This window comes from Macrobrachium nipponense, chromosome 24 (genome assembly GCF_015104395.2).
Source record: "Macrobrachium nipponense isolate FS-2020 chromosome 24, ASM1510439v2, whole genome shotgun sequence".
Lineage (NCBI taxonomy): Eukaryota > Metazoa > Arthropoda > Malacostraca > Decapoda > Palaemonidae > Macrobrachium > Macrobrachium nipponense.
In genome coordinates this window covers 67,138,072-67,156,431 of record NC_061091.1, presented here as the reverse complement: position 1 = coordinate 67,156,431, position 18,360 = coordinate 67,138,072, and the positions used below count along the sequence as shown (strand labels likewise).

The following is an 18,360-nucleotide window of genomic DNA, read 5'->3' as shown; positions in this document are numbered from 1 at the left end:
TGGAGCTCAAGGCAGCGTTCTTCGCTCTCCTAGAGTTCCGGGATCGTTTGGTGGGACACTCAGTGGTGTTGATGAGCGACAACACCATGGTAGTGGCGTACGTCAACAAGCAGGGGGGCCTAGTGTCCCTTCCGCTGCACCAGTTGACGTTGCAGGTGCACGAGTGGGCCGTGGCACACTCAATAGAGCTGTCAGCCCGCTACATTCCAGGCAAGAGGAATGTAGTAGCAGACAGGCTCAGCCGTCAGGATCAGGTGATAGGAACCGAGTGGTCCCTTCACCCAGACGTGGCGGAAAGGCTCTTCAACCTGTGGGGGCATCCAGTCGTAGACCTGTTCGCCACACGGCACAACAGAAAACTCCAGGTTTTCTACTCAGTTGTGCCGGACCCATGGGCAGCTGCAGAGGACGCTCTTCAACACCAGTGGGACAACCTCTTCGTTTACGCCTTTCCCCCGTTCTTGTCTGATTCGCAAGGTGATCAGCAGGGTGTTGATCACCTCGAATCTCCGGATGATCCTGGTGGCCCCCAAATGGCCTCAAGCTTTTTGGTACCCGGACCTGCTGGCTCTGCTTGCCGAAGCACCGAGGGAGATTCCCCCCTGGCACAACCTCCTGTGCCAGCCACATGTAGAGCGGTACCACCGGTTGATTGAGTCCCTGTGTCTTCACGGCTGGCTGTTATCCACCATCTCTTGCGAGCGAGAGGCTTTTCTCTCAGCGCCGCAACAGAGGTGGCTGGATACCTCATAGTCCTCTGCAGCTGTATACCAGGGGAAGTGGGCCGTCTTCTGTGGTTGGTGTTGTGGACAGGGTCTCTCTCCTCTCAGAGCCACTGTTCAGTAGGTAGCGGATTTCCTTGTTTTTCTTCGCCGAGAGAAGCTTCTCTCCGTCTCTGGAGTTAAAGGATACAGAGCTGCCCTGGCAAGTCCTTAAACTGCGAGGTGTGGACATCTATTCTTCCTTCGAGATCTCCCTCCTGATGAAGAGCTTCGAGAGGTCTTGCCCACCCAGGGAACTCAGGCCCCCGGGGTGGGATGTGACTCTCGTCCTTAGGAGTTTGACTCGCAGACCCTTCGAGCCACTCCGAGAGCCGTCAGACAGGGATCTGACCCTCAAGACCCTCTTCTTGCTGGCCCTGGCATCGGCGAAGAGAGTAGGGGAACTTCATGGTCTTTCCTACAATGTCAAGTTTTCCAGAGGATAGGGATCCGTGACGCTCGATTTCGTCCCGAACTTCGTAGCGAAGACTCAAAATCCTTCGGTCCCCCGACCAGTTCGAGTCTTTCACGATCCCCTCCTTGAAGGACTTTACTGATGATGATGCGGATGAGATGCTGCTTTGTCCTGTGAGGGCGCTACGGCACTATCTGAAGAGAACTCGACACCTCAGGCCTGAGTGTCGACGCCTCTTCGTTAGCGTCGGGGTTACCAAGAAAGAAGTTTCCAAGAACACTCTTTCTTTCTGGCTATGTGGTGATCAGGAGGGCGTACGACACGGACGGTAGTGACAACACCCGTACCCTTTGTCCGAGAGCCCACGAAGTCAGAGGTATTGGTCCAACCCTTGTGTTCCGCAAGAACTTCTCCGTGGTGCAGGTTCTGAAGGCAGGAGTTTGGGCCAACCAGACCACCTTTACTTCCTTCTACCTTCGGGATATTACCCACAGGTCCTTGGACACTTTTTCCTTGGGACCCGTGGTGGCTGCTCAACAAGTTGTGTAGTCTACCCAGCACCCGAGCGGACAGAACAGCATTGCATCCTTGTGTGACTGCATGAATGGGCGAGTGAAAGAGTGTGTGACTGGCTCCTCTTCCTCCTTCGTTCTTCCTCTACCTGTGGGCAGAGGGCTGCGGTCGTCACTACGCTGAAGAGTAGGCTGATGCAGGTGAGCTACACAACCGAGCTCCATCCTATCCCTTTCATTAGGGATAGGAGTTTTTATCCACCACTCCCTGTTGGGGAGTGGAAGCCAACAAGAGACAAACCCATAACTTCATCTTGGCTCTTGAAGTAGGAACTAGTTCTTGCATTTGTTGCTATTTATAAGAGGTACGCTTACCTCCCTCTTATAAATTTGGTCCAGAAGTCTGACCACTGAGCCTGCGGTGCACACCCTGATCAGCTGGGCAGAGGCTATGATCCCTCCCTTTGATCTTACGACCAGGGAGGAAACCAAGATAGGACGAACACCAGTCTGTTCATAAGACTCAGATTCCACCCACCAATAAGTGAGTCTTCTTATTGTTAAAGGACCGAGGGTTTGTATACGTACCGGAACAAATAACAATTTGTCGAAAATTGTATTTTTCCTAACTATACAAACCTGACGTCCTTTACATATAGTCCCACCTCATGCCACCCCTCACTCTGCATTTTCCTGTGCCTAAAGCAAAGTGACTCCTCCTCGCAGTTGAGCTGACCGCCAAATGCGGCACAAGCAGTTAACTACCGAACTCCCTTGTTTGAAGCTTACGACCGGTTCAGCTGCCGCTAAGTACCATTCCTATTGTTTAAGGACCTCAGGTTTGTATAGTTAGGAAAAATACAATTTTCGACAAATTGTTATTTTACGAAACACATTAACAAAAATTAAAATTAAAAATGAAAATTAAAAAATATTTTTTTGTCTTTTTTTGATTTTTGCATTTTTTTTACTTTTTTCTTCTTCACCACTTTCAACTTTCTGTTTTTTAGTATCACTTGGTTCTTCCTTTTTCCTTACTACTCTTACTAAAGGCCTCTTTAAAAAATAACTATCCAAGGAAGATTGCTTCTGCCTACTTTTGACAATGTTCCTGAATTGACTCGGCAAACGTCATCGAACTTTGCAAGCATACGACCTGTGAAAGCCTTTTCGGGGTGTCTCTTTTCTACGAGTGATTGCACCTTGTGAAAAGCAGCTAGAGCATCCTTAATTTCTGCCGTTGTCATAGTCGTCTTCCTCCTCCTCGCCGGTGCTAGAGAACTCTTCTTGAACGACATTATGTTGCATGGCCTCCAACTCCTTCAGGTCATCCGTCGTAAGCTCCTCTTGGTGCTCCTTGAGAAGGTCATTGTTGTTGTACTCATCGACGACCAGCCCCATGGATTGCTGAGTGCAACGACCTCGTCAAGATCTGGTTGCGAAACAGTTTCAGGATTGTCAACTGTTTCTGAATCTGCAGCACCAGCTTCGTCCACACTGAATCCCTCGAAGTCTCAGGCGGATATGGCATCAGGCCAGAGTTTCCTCCACGAGGAATTCAAGGTTCGCCTCGAAATCTCCTGCCAAGCTTGGTCGATGAGTCTGATGCATATTACGATACGATATCGGAACGATACGATATCGAAATGCTCCTTCCAAAATTCACGCAAGGTGAGGTTTGTGGTATCGGTGATGTCGAAACATCTCTTGAAAAGATGTTTCGTATAGAGCTTCTTGAAGTTCGATATCACTTGCTGGTCCATGGGCTGGAGGAGAGGGGTGGTGTTAGGCGGAAGATAAAGAACCTTGATGAAGGAATACTCCGCTAGGATATCTTCCTCGAGGCCAGGAGGGTGAGCAGGGGCATTGTCCAACACCAGCAGGCATTTCAGAGGGAGGCGCTTCTCTTCCAAGAATTTCTTCACTGTCGGGCTGAAACACAGATTTACCCACTCGGTGAACAAAAGTCTCGTTACCTAGGCTTTCGCATTAGCCCTCCACATCATTGGAAGCTTCTCCTTAAGCATTTTGTGGGCCTTGAAGGCTCGAGGAGTCTCAGAATGATAGACAAGTAGGGGCTTCACCTTGCAATCCCCACTGGTGTTGGAACAAAGTGCGAGCGTAAGCCTGTCTTTCATAGGTTTATGCCCATGTAGCTTCTTCTCTTCCTGTGTGATGTACGTCCGACGTGGCATTTTTTTCCAAAAAAGGCCAGTCTCATCACAGTTGAAGACTTGCTGAGAACTGTAGCCTTCCTTGATCATCATCTCGTCGAACGTCTTTTCAAAGGATTCGGTCGCTTTCGTGTCAGAGCTGGCAGCCTCCCCATGCCGCACCACCGAATGGATGCCAGTCAGTTTACAGAATTTTTCGAACCACCCATGAGAAGCCTTGAAGTCTGGGGTTGGCGTTGATGTCCCTTCTCCTCTGTCGTCTTCAGCCTGGGCAATCAAATCGCTGAAAATAGCGCTGGCCTTGTGGCAGATTGCCGTCTCGGTTATCGAATCGCCAGCGATTTCTTTGTCTTTTATCCAGACAAGAAGAAGCCTTTCCATTTCATCATGCACGTGGGTCCTCTTGCTGGACAAAATTGTGATGCCCTTGGAAGGTGTAGGTGCTTTGATGGCTTCCTTCTGCTTAAGGATGGTGCCTATTGTCGACGGATTTCGGCCATATGCCTTGGCAATCACACTCAATCGCATACCAGCTTCATACTTTTTTATAATCTCCGTCTTTGTCTCCAAAGAGAGCATCATCTTTTCGTGAATTTCAACTTTCTTGGGACCCATGACTACGTATATACTGTATGTAATTATGTTATGTAGTACGTATACGTATGTAATAAAGTTCTCACACAACACGATAAATTATACTACAATGAAATCACTAACGAATTTACGTTAATAAACGAAATTGTTAGAAGGAATGAATACTGCGTGCATACGATACAGATGATGCTGTGCAGTGGCCGAAGAAGCACGCCGCTACGTAGATGCATCATGGGAGGGATGCTGACCAATAGGAGAGAAGGATCTCATGGCGGTGACTAGCATCAGGAACCAATGGGAGAGCGGGGGGATGGTGGCGAGTCTACTCAGTTGGCGGCGCGCGAGTTTCAAAATTGTTATCGGTGGTCCGGGCAAATCTCGGACTTTACAGCAACAACCTTTCGTATCTTGAACAATTTTCATATGTAGAGCCATAAAATTTTTCATATTTGCTTTCGAATCTCGAATTTTTCATAAGTTGAGCCTTTCGTATCTCGAGGTACCAGTTTACAGTGGAACCTCAGTTTTCGTACGTACATAGTCTGTTCCAGAACGTCTAACAAAGTCCGAAACGTATGAAATCTTAAACAATAATTCCCATAAGAAATAAAGTCAATTCAATTATAATGTGTTCCAGACACCCAAAAATATTTTTTTTAGAATACTTTTTTTAGGGAATAAACAGTTTTACATACAGAAAACAATTAGGAATAAATATAAATTACTAATGAAATGGATGATAAACAATTAACATCACTCATATCTTTATGGTTGACTCTAGTTAGCATGTGGAAGATGGAGAGGAGTGGAGGAGGAGAGGCTATTGTTTGGAAGGGGAATCCCCCTCCAGAAGGACTTCAGGTATCGGGTATACCTATTTTGGGGTTACTTCTCTTCGTTTTTTACTGGCACTAGGACCAGACCCCTTTTGCACAGTGAAACTGTCCAGAAACATTTGTTTTGGGCATCTCTTTTAAATTTGCCGAAAGTGTTGGAGACATGGATTATATCTATGTTGGGATGATAGTTCCCCACAAAATTTATTACATCACTCCACTTTGTAATCATGTCCTTAATCACTGAAGTATGCATATTATGTATGCCCATTTGCTTTCTGAATTTTTCAAACCAGCCTCTGTGACCTTAAATTCACTAACAGCAGCATTTGTTGGCCTTTTCTTACTGTGAACAGCATGCAACACCCTCCAACACTTTGTTGCGAGTTCTCTCATAAATTCTATGGTGTTTCTCGCCATTTTTACAGAAGGGCTGGCACTTGGAACTTTCTTTGGCCCCATGATGGCTTATTTAGCAGTTGTACTTGAATAAAAAAAAGCTCAATAAAGCACTAGAAATAATGACCAAAAAATCAGAATGGGTCACGAGAGAACACTGGATGCTTTGTTTGTGTGCTGGTACAGGGCCTATAGTCATGCAGTGGGCCCAGGAAGGAGCATTTCTAAGTGTGCAAAATCCAAGGAGATATGTGAAACCCGAGACAAAATTTCATTGGAAAAAATCTATGAAAACCGAATTATACGAAAACCAGGGCATACAAAAGCCGAGGTTCCACTGTATAAGATCATCTTTATTTAAAAAAACTGTGAATGTACATTACGTATTGTGCATTTTAGGCATCTAAACTTTATTATAAGTGTACAAATATATGGTAGTAAAATAATCTGTATTTATTTTTCAGAAATCCTTTATGGTCCAGAATTTCTTATCACTGTGGACCTTTCGAAGCGGATGCAGTTTGCTTGTCAGGTGCGTTGATCATTTATTTGCCTTGAAATTTCCTGATGTCTAGATGTTACATGATGTCAATATTTAAAAAAAAATCAGTAGTGTGTGTGGTGTGAAGTTTTTGACTAGTATAGTATATTTGAATATGTAGCTAAGGATTTTTACATGGGAATTAGGACATATGTTCATTCTTTTCAGATTTGTAACAGAGAAATGAACAGTGAAAAGGCCATGAAGGAACATGGTAACTCTGGGGGACATCAGAAAGTATGTATATTTCATTTTAAGCTTTTTCTACCACTATGTATAGAATAATTTAATGGTTGTATTAGTGTAATTAATGTGCAGTATAAAAAACTTAATAAATAAAAAAAATAGGCTCGGCAACTTTTGTGATAATAACTTGATCTTTTAATTTACAGTTTCTTTCCCAGTAAACCCATTACCTATAACTTAACCCATTTTGTGCATGTGAAATTTTTCAAGGTTTCTGGATCTCTTAGAAAGGCTACATCCCCCAGTTTCTGGCAGCCAGGAGAATCACTGTTTATGTGTTTGTCACAAGCAGTCTAACAGTACTATATATTTTTTTTTTTGTTAAGAAATTCACAATTCAGTGAAAACAAATTGTTTAAAAAATATCCACAATTATATATAAAAATATATTTGTATGTAAAAATAAAAAACAAAGACTTTCGAACACTTGAACGGTGTTCCTCATCAGTGTGACGTTAAAATGTAATGAAGAGGGTAGTTTCCCTCCGAAGAGCATCTAAAAAGGTGGGCGGGGCGAGAAAATGATAACAGCCCATCGTCGAAGTGCTGGTTCGTGTTTTATGTAATTCCAATCTCAACAGGCAGTTGCGCCAACCTCCTCGATCTCCGAACCTGCGAAGTTGCTCCTGCTTGCACTGCATAGGTGCCATAGCCGGAAACATCCGCTGGGACGTCGGCTATCTGGAGAGAGAGGGGAAGAGGAAGCAGAGCATCAGGGTTCACATGGTCAACGTCGGTTTTAAAAATAAATTCTTTTAAGTATTGCCTGGCAATAAAACTGTTTATAAAAGGGTCTTCATTGGTAAACGACTTGTTATCCTCAAAAGATATTCCCATGTTTATAGCGGCGCCTTCAACTAGTCTTCTCACGTGAGAATCGTCGCTTTTAAAAATAATTTGTGCACCATCCCAATTAATTGGGATGGTGCACAAATTATTTTTAAAAGCGACGATTCTCACGTGAGAAGACTAGTTAAAGGCGCCGCTATAAACATGGGAATATCTTTGAGGATAACAAGTCGTTTACCAATGAAGACCCTTTTATTTTTTAAACAGTTTTATTGCCAGGCAATACTTGAAGGAATTTATTTTTAAAACCGACGTTGACCATGTGAACCCTGATGCTCTGCTTCCTCTTCCCCTCTCTCTCCAGATAGCCGACGTCCCAGCGGATGTTTCCGGCTATGGCACCTATGCAGTGCAAGCAGGAGCAACTTCGCAGGTTCGGAGATCGAGGAGGTTAGCGCAACTGCCTGTTGAGATTGGAATTACATAAACACGAACCAGCACTTCGACGATGGGCTGTTATCATTTTCTCGCCCCGCCCACCTTTTTTTTTAGATGCTCTTCGGAGGGAAAACTACCCTCTTCATTACATTTTAACGTCACACTGATGAGGAACACCGTTCAAGTGTTCGAAAGTCTTTGTTTTTATTTTTACATACAAATATATTTTTATATATAATTGTGGATATTTTTTAAACAGTACTATATATATGTACATATATTATTTGTGAAATAATTTAACCTAAAACGACTGGCAAAAATGAAATATTAATTTATTTAACATATATTAGATGCACTTCTATCATGCTTTCTTTTCTTTCTGTGTTATTCAGATCCCACACTTCTCAAGCAAGGTTTTTGAGACTGAGGGTGAATCACCATTCAGATTTCCCTCCACCTTTACTTGACTCTTTCCCTTTTCCTACCCCTTGATCTCCTAATTGTCAGTAGTAAGTCCATCAATACATGTACACTCATCTGTATCAAGCCAGTTAGCATTATGTACAAAACTCAGTTGAGTACGCTTTGCTGAAGAGGTTTCTAGCAGAGTGATTTAGCTCCCACTATACCATTTGATATATATATATTTTTTTACTTATGTTTAGTCACCTGGACGGTCTGTGATTTAATCTAGATCTAAGTGATTTTGTGTGCTTGTGGTTAAATGTGATTACCATTTTACACTGAAAAGATGACTGTTAAGAATATACACTGGTGGTAGAAAAAGTGGAGGAAAGGGCTTGCTGTAATTTGTTCTACAGACTTATTGTCTTTAAAAATGTAGTTAAGTTGGCTATAAATTTAGTGTACCACTCTGAAAATATTTCAGTTTTAAGATTTTATTTCCCATAAGTTCTGCACTGAGAGTTTAAAACTATTCTGAGTCTGTAGTTTGGATAAGGGAGCAGAAACAAGGCATGAAAATGTTTAATTGTTAACATTTTACTTGACATGAAAGTATAGTATTGATACTTAAGATGTTTAAAGATGAAGAGGTTATGTCAAGAGTACAGTAATGATATAGTACACACAATACAGTCAACCCCCGTTATTCACGGGATAGGTACCGCAATCCCCACAAATTGCTAAAATCCACAAATACTTGATGCCCCTCTAGAAACACTTATAACTGTCTTTTATTAGTTAAAACACCAAAGGCTCTCCTCTAAAAATGCTTATAACTGACTATTTTAATAGTTTTACCACAAAAAAATGTATTTAGTCACAGCGGTCCACTGTATCACCATATGATTTAGAATGAAATTTCATGGAGGTAAAAAGAAAGAAACTGAAATGGGTCACGAGGTGAGAAGAGGTTAGAGTGGCTTCCTTGCTCATCCTGATGGCTGGTCCCTGAAGCCACCAATTTCTAGCATCAGAGTTTAAGATTTGTTTTACTAGTTTCCAGCTGACATTAGTAGAATTATCCTAACTTTAAGACTGCATGTTTGTTGCTGTATGGAAAATACAAATTTGATTAAAATTTGTCATTTCAGAAGGTTTGTTTGGTTTTGATGTAGATTTTGTTAACTAACAGTAATGTTTTGGGAATATTGAAGCCAGATTTTATGATTATAGTCTTTTCTGGTCCTTTATTATATTTTCTAGAGTAAACACACACACAGCCTACAGGATTGAGCAGCATAAGGTGTAACTACGTATCATTTAATGTCTTTTAACTTAAAGCACGTTTCTATCAATTCCGTTTATTTTTGCAGAATCTAGATAAGAAAAACAGAGCAACCGGAGTGTCATCCTTCAGTGCCAGAGCCTGTAATTATGCCACTGATTCTATTCAGTTCAGACTTTTGAACAGCAGTGTACCTCCCTTAGGTAAGAGTTGTTAACATTTTTTGTATGGTGGTTCAGTATTAATCCAGTCTTTATCGCTTCTAACTTGTTTATGGTCTTCAGGACTGCATATGATTTTTTAGTCTTTTTTTTTATTTAACTTGAATTCTTGACACTTCTCTTTGTAATATTGATTACCCTATCATCCCCTATTCGGTGTTAGCAGAGGTATTATGAGCGTTTCCAGCACACTGATACAGTTCATAATCTTACTGATGGGGTTGCTACTTTAATACAGTAGTTGGAACACATTGTCTCCTCTGGTGTTAAAATTTCTCTCCAACTCTTTGTTTGACTGCCTTGGATCAAGTTACATTGCTGTAAGAATGCAGTTCCATTTCTGTTCACACAGGGCTGGATCTTCAGGGAGTTGGCAGATGAATCTACTTATCCTACATTGATGATGCTTGTTTTCTGTTAAAATCTGCTGGGAAGTCATTTACTTCTTTAGTTTGAATGAGATGGTGTTTGAAGACTATGATGATATCTATTTTGCTAATTATTGATGGAAAATGAGCAAACACACACTTGGGAAAAGCCTAAAAAGGAAAGAAAAAGTGAAATGAAAGAAAATATAGATGACAATAACTTATAAAGCAATGAGGGAACAATGAACAATTTAGGACAATAATGCTGAAGGGAAGAAAACTAAGCCAGTGTTGCATTGTGCTGGGAAGTCAGTACTGCTCGTTTAAAACTTAGTCCCAATTATTAGTACCAGGAAGAATACATATTCCTGTTTTACAAAAAGAGGAACCAGTAACAGCTGGTTCTGGATGGTGAGGATGCTGATTCTGTGGAGGTGTGGTGCACACTAGATGAATCAAATAAGAGCACTATCTAGATCTTGAACAGTATAAAGTATGAAGATTAAGTGTTACCCAAAATTGCACAAGCTTCTCCATTTAGCAGATGCCTGCAGATCAGTATACTTAGTCATCCATTAAAGCTGCACTCTTGATTTCATTATGTTTGCAGTGCAAGATGAACTGCATCTGATCTGTCAAGTACATGTATAATGAAGAATAGTTTTTTGATGGAATATTAACGTCATAAATGCAAAGGTTGACTGTAACACAGATATAGTAATATTTATTTAAGAAACTTGGGTTGGAAGATATAGGCCATTTCTTTTCCAAAGAGATTTGTTTCTTCCACTTAATGGGCAAAAAGGGTAAAAGATTACTGTTAATTAAAGTAGTTTAATTATACCCAAAATTCACATATAGTACTGGATAGGCTTTTATATGGTTGGTTTTGAGGATTTTTCGTAGTCATAAGGTGAAGAAGCGGAGTAAGTAAAGGAAATTGGACAGTTAGTTGGAGAGAAACCCCTCAGAAAATGGGCAAATGTCAAAAACTAAGGTGGGACCTGAAGAGAAGTCATGGAACCTTAGCATGTACAACTTGCTATGTTCATAGTAAGACATGTCTCTTCATCGGGAAGAATTGGCAGAGGAGGGTGATGTTGCAGTTGTTTTAACTAGATTTTAAGGAAATTGTGAGAAACATGCCATCACATCAGAATAATTGGTTATAATTGTGTATTCTTTTGACAGGACTACAGATGGTGGAGGAGTACATCAATAGAAGGGGAAACCAGTATTACAAATGTATGCTTTGTGCAGCTCATGGAAAATTGGATATGATGTATCAACATCTTATAGGAAAGAAACATACAGAGAAATATATTGTAAGTTTTGGAAATTTTGCTTTAATACAATTTGCTTTTTGCTACAGCCTCTTCAGTTTCTAAGTTGAAATCCTTTAATACATTTAAAGGTTTAATCTGAGCTCAAGTGTGTGTTTTGTATAGTGTTAATAGGTTACTGTTATTATTCATGGAAACAAGTCCTTGTGTAGGATGTTTTCTTTCGATGTAAAGTAGCATTTGCATTGTGCCAGTTCCATCGTATTTTACTACTACTACTACTACTACAGTGGCACCTTGGTTTTCGTACATAATCCGTTAACAGAACCTCTGATGAAGTCCTAAATGTATGAAAACCAAAACAATTCCCACTAAGAATAATGTAAATACAATTAATGCGTTCCAAACACCCAGAAGTATTTTTTTAAAATACATTTTATAGGGAATAAAAAGTTTTACATACAGAAAACAATGAGAAATAAATATAAATGAATAATGAAACGAATAATTAATATTTTAATCACTCTTACCTTTATGGAAGACTTGTTAGCATATAGAGGACAGAGAGAAGGGGTGGAGGAAGAGAGGTTAGTGTTTGGAAGGGGAATCCCCCTCCAGAAGGTTTTCAAGTATCAAGGACCTATCTGGGGTTACTTCTCCCGTTTGTTTTTTTACTGGCACTATCGGCAGTTATTCCCCCCTTCGTTTTTTACTGGCACTAGGGCCAGCTGGAGAGTCACAGGACCTCTGTCACACAACAAAACTGTCCTGAAACCTTTGCTTCAGGCATCCCTTTAAAATTTGCCTAAAGTGGAACACGGCATTGTCAATAAAGATGTTAGAGACACGGATTACAAATTCTTTGTTGGGATGATACTTCTCACCACAATCTTTTATATCACTCCTCTTTGCAAACATGTCCCTAATCACTGAAGTAGGCACATTATGTATGCCTGTTCGCTTTCTGAATTTTTCAAACCAGCCTTTGCTGGCCTTCAATTCACCAACAGCAGCACTTGTAGGCATTTTCTTACTGTGATCAGCATGCAACACCCTCCAACACTTTGCTACAAGTTTTTTCTTAAATTCTATATTGTTTCTCGTCATTTTTACAGAAGGGCTGGCATCTGGAACTTTCTTTGGTCCCATAATTTCTTATTTAGCAGTTGCACTAGAATAGAAAAACCACAAAAAGCAAAAAACACAAAAGCAGAATGGGTTGTAAGAGAACGCAGGATGCTTTGTTTGGGCACTCAGTATGGTGCCTAGTCATGCAGTGGGCCCCAGTAGGAGCATTTCTGAGTGTGCGAAATCCGAGGAAACGTACAAAACCCAACACAAAATTTTGTCAGAAAAAGTCTATGAAAACCGAATTGTACAAAAACCAGGGCGTACGAAAACCAAGGTTCCACTGTGCTTATTTCTTAAATAAGTAAACTTTCTTGGTTTTGTGCCTCTTTGTTAAAGCACTGTAAAATGTTATCCATTCAGTTATGTGGCTTGGAAATATATGGAGGACAAGATCAGAAATATAAGAATCAAAACTGCTCACCATCCTTCCTCCAAATTGTCATTGAAACTGTCACTTGTTCATACAGAAATAAAAACTTTTATCTTTTATATAGATGATTCCTTCAGTGTATGCCAGAGAGTGCCAGAGACTGTTGGTAGCAAGTACTTCTCTGGGCTTGCACAGTTGAGTCAGTTTACCCTCTCTTTAGTACGTATATGATTTTCAGACTGTGCACAGTAAGACAGGGTTTGTGTGACAGGCCTTCTTTTGCAGTATTCACAATTGCTGGGATGATACATTTGTATGTGGGCATATTACACCCAGGTCTCCTAGAGTTTCACTACAGATCCAGTGTAGTTTTAGCATGACAGTGGTTTACCCTTTCTGCCCAATGGGACATACTTAGCCTATGCCTTTCCTGAATGTCATGGAGTTGAGTTACATTGACCACTTTTGTGGTGTGTATGCAGGGCTTTATCATGTGCATCTCAACAGAATGTTTGCATTACAGTTCTCTGTTTTTTTGACTCGCAAGAGGTGGTCTCGTTCATTTACTAGCATATTTGTGCTAGTGCATGTGACCATGTCATCAGCATAAAAATTCAGTTTTGATTGACCTTGTAAAAATCTACAGTTTTTGTACCATGATTCTAAAGCTTATTAAGTACCCTAAAGTGTCATCCTGCAAAAGTCCACTGGTTGATAGACCAGTTTCAAGCTGTTACACTACAATAATTGGTTTTCGGCTTGGTGGTAGACACCATTAGGTCAGGTCATTCATGTCCACAATCTGAGAGAAAGCTCATCTGCAATTGGTTTTCCAGCAATTCTTTTGGGGAAGAATCCAACTGTTGCTTTAGGAAATCTTATTCTTGGAGGTTTTCCTTTTTTTCAAACCCACTTTCAGCAGTGTTATGAAGATCATTTGGCTATTTGTGATCTCTGATTTTAGGAAAGTAACCACATCTCCTTTATAGAACCTTATTTTTGGTGTTTTCTTTAGGGTGATGCAATTGTTCCAACAGCTAGGGTTGTGGCTTGCTTGTGATGCTTTGGGTCAGGTTCACAGTCTGATTTGCAGATTAGAAGGTTCCCTACCAGGTGCAGGATGGAGATGCCCTGTACAGTCTTGGCAGCCATGAGAGAATGACTTCATGCTGTCTATAGACTGAAGGATGAGTATTTCCAAATTCCTATCCGCCCGTCGTCTAGGAAGTTCCTGTGCTTCAGTCTTGGGGGAGCAGTTCTTCAGTTCAAGGTCCAGTTTTGTCAGAAGCTAGGTATCATGATAAATCTGGAGAAATTCAATCTTCTTCCTGCCCAGAGGATTCTTTACTTGGGAATCGTGATGAACGCAGCATTGTCGAGTGTTTTTCCGTCAGACAAGAGATTAGAGAAATTCAGGATTGTGGCTCACTCTTGCCTTTCAAAGGGGGAGCAACCAGCCCACCAGTGGTAGGTTCTTCCGGGTCTCTTGTCCTCTCTCGAAAAGCTGGTCCCTCATAGGCATCTTCACATTCAATCTCCAGTGGAGACTGGAGGAGTTTTGGTCCCAAGCAGGAGATTCCTCGGCACCAGGTCCCTCTCAGCAAAGGTGAGAAGCAACTTTCTGTGGTTGGACAACCGGAACCTAACAGTGGGAGTTCCTCTTCATTCACCCCCTCCGGATCTGCTCCTGTTCTCCGACGCCTCCTCCAAAGGTAGGGGTGTCCATCTGGAAGAGCTCCTGACCTTGGGGGTATGGAGCTCTTAGGACAAGCAACTCCATACCACCGTGTTGCAGTTGTAAGCAGCCTTCCTGGGTCTTCAGAAGTTTCGAGAGAGGGTGATGGGTTACTCCTTTGTTCTGATGTCGGACAATACCGTGTTGTGGTGTATGTGAACAAAAGGGGGCTGGTGTATCGCCAACTTCACTCGTTGACAGTCGAATTGCACCAGTGGGCAATTGACAGCTCGGAGGAGCTCACGGCCAGGTACATTCAGGCAAGAGAAATTTTGTTGGCTGACAAGCTAAGTTGTCGAAGTCAAGTTGTAGGTACGGAATGGTCTCTGCATCAGCACATAGTGGACAGGGTATTCCATCTATGGGTAAGACCCATGTTATACCTCTTCACTACACACTTCAAAAAGAAGCTAGAGGTCTACTCTTCAGTGGTCTCGGATCCATTTGCTGTGGCGAAGGATGCCCTTCAGTATCTTTGGGACAATCTAGAAGTATGCGTTCCTTCCATTCTCCCGGATCCGTCATGTCTTGAACAGGAGCCAAAACTAGAATCTCAGAATGACCCTAGTAGTTCCTTTGTGACTCAAAGCAGAATGTTTCCCAGATTGTGTGTCTCTTCTTTCAGTGGTGTTGAGAGAGATTCCTCCTTGGCACAACCTTCTCTGCCAACCTCATGTGTAGAGGTACCACCACCGACCAGCTTCTCCTCAACTATGCTTTAGATGTCAGATGCCACAGATTCCTTGCATATATAATTTTTTAAAAATTATTTTTAACCAGGTTCCAGCTGGTGCCTGAAGAATTTTATCCTAATGTTAAGACCTCATGTTTGTTAACCATGAAAAATAGAAATTGATTAAGAATTTTATCATTTTACCCATTCTGTTATTGGAAACACCTGGATGACTTGGACCTTTCCTTTAGTGTAATTCTTCTTGGTACACTAGACTCTGACATCTCTATACCAGGTTGCTTAAGAGGTTACAGGAGTCAGCCCTCACATGCACATACACACGAATAGGTGTTTGGCAGCCCCCCCAGACTTTCACCATAAGCAGATATTTACGGGATATACGAGAGGTTCTCAGCTTCACACGTTCCTCAACTATTGGAAAAGTGCCAGTCAACCCTGTGAGACAAAAGTTCCATCTAAGGAGGAATCTCATATCTTCAGACGTTGATTTTGTGTTCTTGTTAGAACAAATTCCATTGAGATTTTCAAGGTAATTATTATTTTTGATAGATATACAAAGCATAGGATGTTATTATAATTCCACCTCAGTCTATTCTACACCATCCCTGCCAACATTGACCCATCTGGTTAGTAAGCTTCAGAACTTGTTTGCAGATGCACAGGTAATGTTTGTTTATCAGTTCAGGGAAGGCAAAAATTATCTTGAAAATTTGGTATTTTGAGTCCATCCTTCTTTTCCAGCACTTAACTCCCTTTGGAAGTCAAGGAAGCATGAGTTTCAGAGATGTTACTGGGAGGTTATTGGGGCATGCATGGTTAACTTTGTTTTCTCTATGACTAAAAACAATTATTTTTTTCAGAAAAATTGCTGCGTCTTGGAAAATTCTATCCTTAATCCAAATGAGAGGGAGGCATTGAGAAAGAAACTTGTGCAGGATGAAGGAGTTAATGTTGATGCTATTAAGACCATAAAAGGTAAGCAGTTGTTATCTTCCCAAAATATAATTGGGAAGTACCATATTTGAGGGTTGAGTGGCCTTGCTGATCTTTTAATAGTTTTTGACAGTTACAAATTAGTTAGACAACTGAGATTAGTTAGACAACTGAGTCGCACTTTTAGACTTAAAAAGCTTGCCACTTGAAGCATACTGTAACCAGAACCCACTGTGTTGGAGTATTCACAAGCAGTGCAGGCAAGGTGGTGGTATATATTGTGTGGTTCTTGTTATTAAGATATAAAAAATTTAGTATTGATGAAATGCTAGATGTTCTGTATATCATATGGATATATGTACTATTGTACTTTGAGAGAAACTGTAAATGTGTGAGATCTTAGCAAAACATCATCATTTTCATCATAAATTTTGTTCGTCTTTTCTTCTTGTAGAGGTAAAGTACAGTGCGACATAGTAAAACTTTAGTTGATAATTTGTTGTCATTTTTGGTTAATTGAATTGTTGTTGTGCCAGAGTAATAGAAGAATTGATGGCAATATTATAGATAGAATGACAGTAAAATATGTCATTGAATTGGGAAAAGCAGCTTATAATGTAAGGCATTTGAGTTCCAGTACTTGGAAATAGGGATGTCCCCAAGTATCGTGGTATTGGCTAGTTTTTGCGGTATCGGTATTGGTGAATTACTGGCCGATACCAGCTGATACTTTTGTCATTAGTATAGGCTTTCTAAAATGAATATATTAACAAAGCCCAATAAACTAGAACCTTTCATAATCCAAATAGATGAGTCTGCTAACTGTTTATAGCCAATATATAGATTAAAACTCGGAATAAAAGTACATACTAGTGATTTCAGATTCCTCGTCACCCCATGAATTCGAGTAAGCACTATGAACCTAAATTGTTACAAGTCTTCTAATGGTAGACATAATATAAGCCAAACTATATCCAGGTAATAAAGGGATTAAATACTTAATAGTTATACTTGATGTTCTTTTTCATTAAAATTTATATGACCTTTCAACTTTTGAACTTTTAATATACAATAACCAGAGAACAAGAATGATTTTAGTAACAATATATATTCCCTTAAATAACAGTAATATGGAGGTAACAGGTATTGGTATTGGCCAAAAATTGGGTATCGGTGCATCCCTACTTAGAGACTTGGTTTATAGACGATACATTGTTGTTTGGTTTGGTTCCTTGCAGCATCCCTTGTTTGGGCTGCTCATATGAGTAATGTAGTCTCTTCACTTTTACCTACATCCAGTTTTCAGATCTCATTTTATGAACAAGTCCTTCAGGTGAGCCCTGTGAAAGACTGGAAAAGTCACATGATGATAGACAACTGCTCTTATGATAAATAATTTGTATAAGAAAACTGAAAGGGGGAGACTAGGACATCATGAAGCATTATAGTTTATAATCATGCAAGACTGACCAAATGCTGTGCAATTTTTGTATTTCAGTAGTAAGATTTACTTTTCAGACAAAGTATATTTTTGAACTGTACTATTTTGCCTTTAACTGGGAACTTATATTTTTCAGAGGTTAAATAGTTCAATGAGAATGTCTCTTCCTTTCAGGTGACCAGTTTTACCCATTCAAATGGGAAAGAGAAGGTGTTACTTCAAGATTATTTAACCACAAATTCAAGAGGGGTATGTATGGATCAGAAAACTTTAATATTAAAATGGAAGAGGGCATAAGAGATTCTGACAAAATCAAGAGAGAGCAACGGTAAGTATTGTGTGATCAGTGAAGTTAAGCACCAGATAATGTATATATTGTACATTCTTATATATCTTTTCAACTGAAATGCTTTGCTAGATAATGTGTATGGGGTGTAGGTTGGTGGGTAGGTGTGAGCATTGCTCATGGTATGCGTGGCAGGTTTTTTATGGCACTTCTCTTTACCCACTTTTCATCCAATATGTTTTATCAGTTCCATTGTAGCTGTCCAGCTTATTTAACTAGACTCTGCTCCAGTTTTCAACCCTCCCCCCTCCTCCCCCCTTGAGATCAAAGCTTATTAGCCACTCCCTACAAAAGCATAGTGATGTGACTTGGTGGATTAGTTGTGCTTTTGTATTTTATGATAAGAAGGAAGATGATAATTATATCTTCCTTCCTTTATTTTGAGTAATTAGCTATCTAAGTCAATTACTGATTACAGTGGTACCTCGACATACGAAATTAAT

General features: G+C 40.6%; 1 protein-coding gene across 2 annotated transcripts in view; it reads left to right on the top strand.

The window, feature by feature from the left end:
* LOC135205737 (uncharacterized) overlaps positions 1–18,360 on the top strand; it is an 87,964-nt gene that overhangs the window by 5,795 nt on the left and 63,809 nt on the right. For both annotated transcript variants that reach the window (XM_064236830.1, XM_064236831.1), the window contains exons 4-9: positions 6,156–6,223; positions 6,401–6,469; positions 9,484–9,598; positions 11,176–11,309; positions 16,058–16,172; positions 17,746–17,899. In XM_064236830.1, coding sequence (XP_064092900.1) covers positions 6,156–6,223; positions 6,401–6,469; positions 9,484–9,598; positions 11,176–11,309; positions 16,058–16,172; positions 17,746–17,899 — 655 coding nt within the window. The remainder of the gene's footprint in view (positions 1–6,155; positions 6,224–6,400; positions 6,470–9,483; positions 9,599–11,175; positions 11,310–16,057; positions 16,173–17,745; positions 17,900–18,360) is intronic.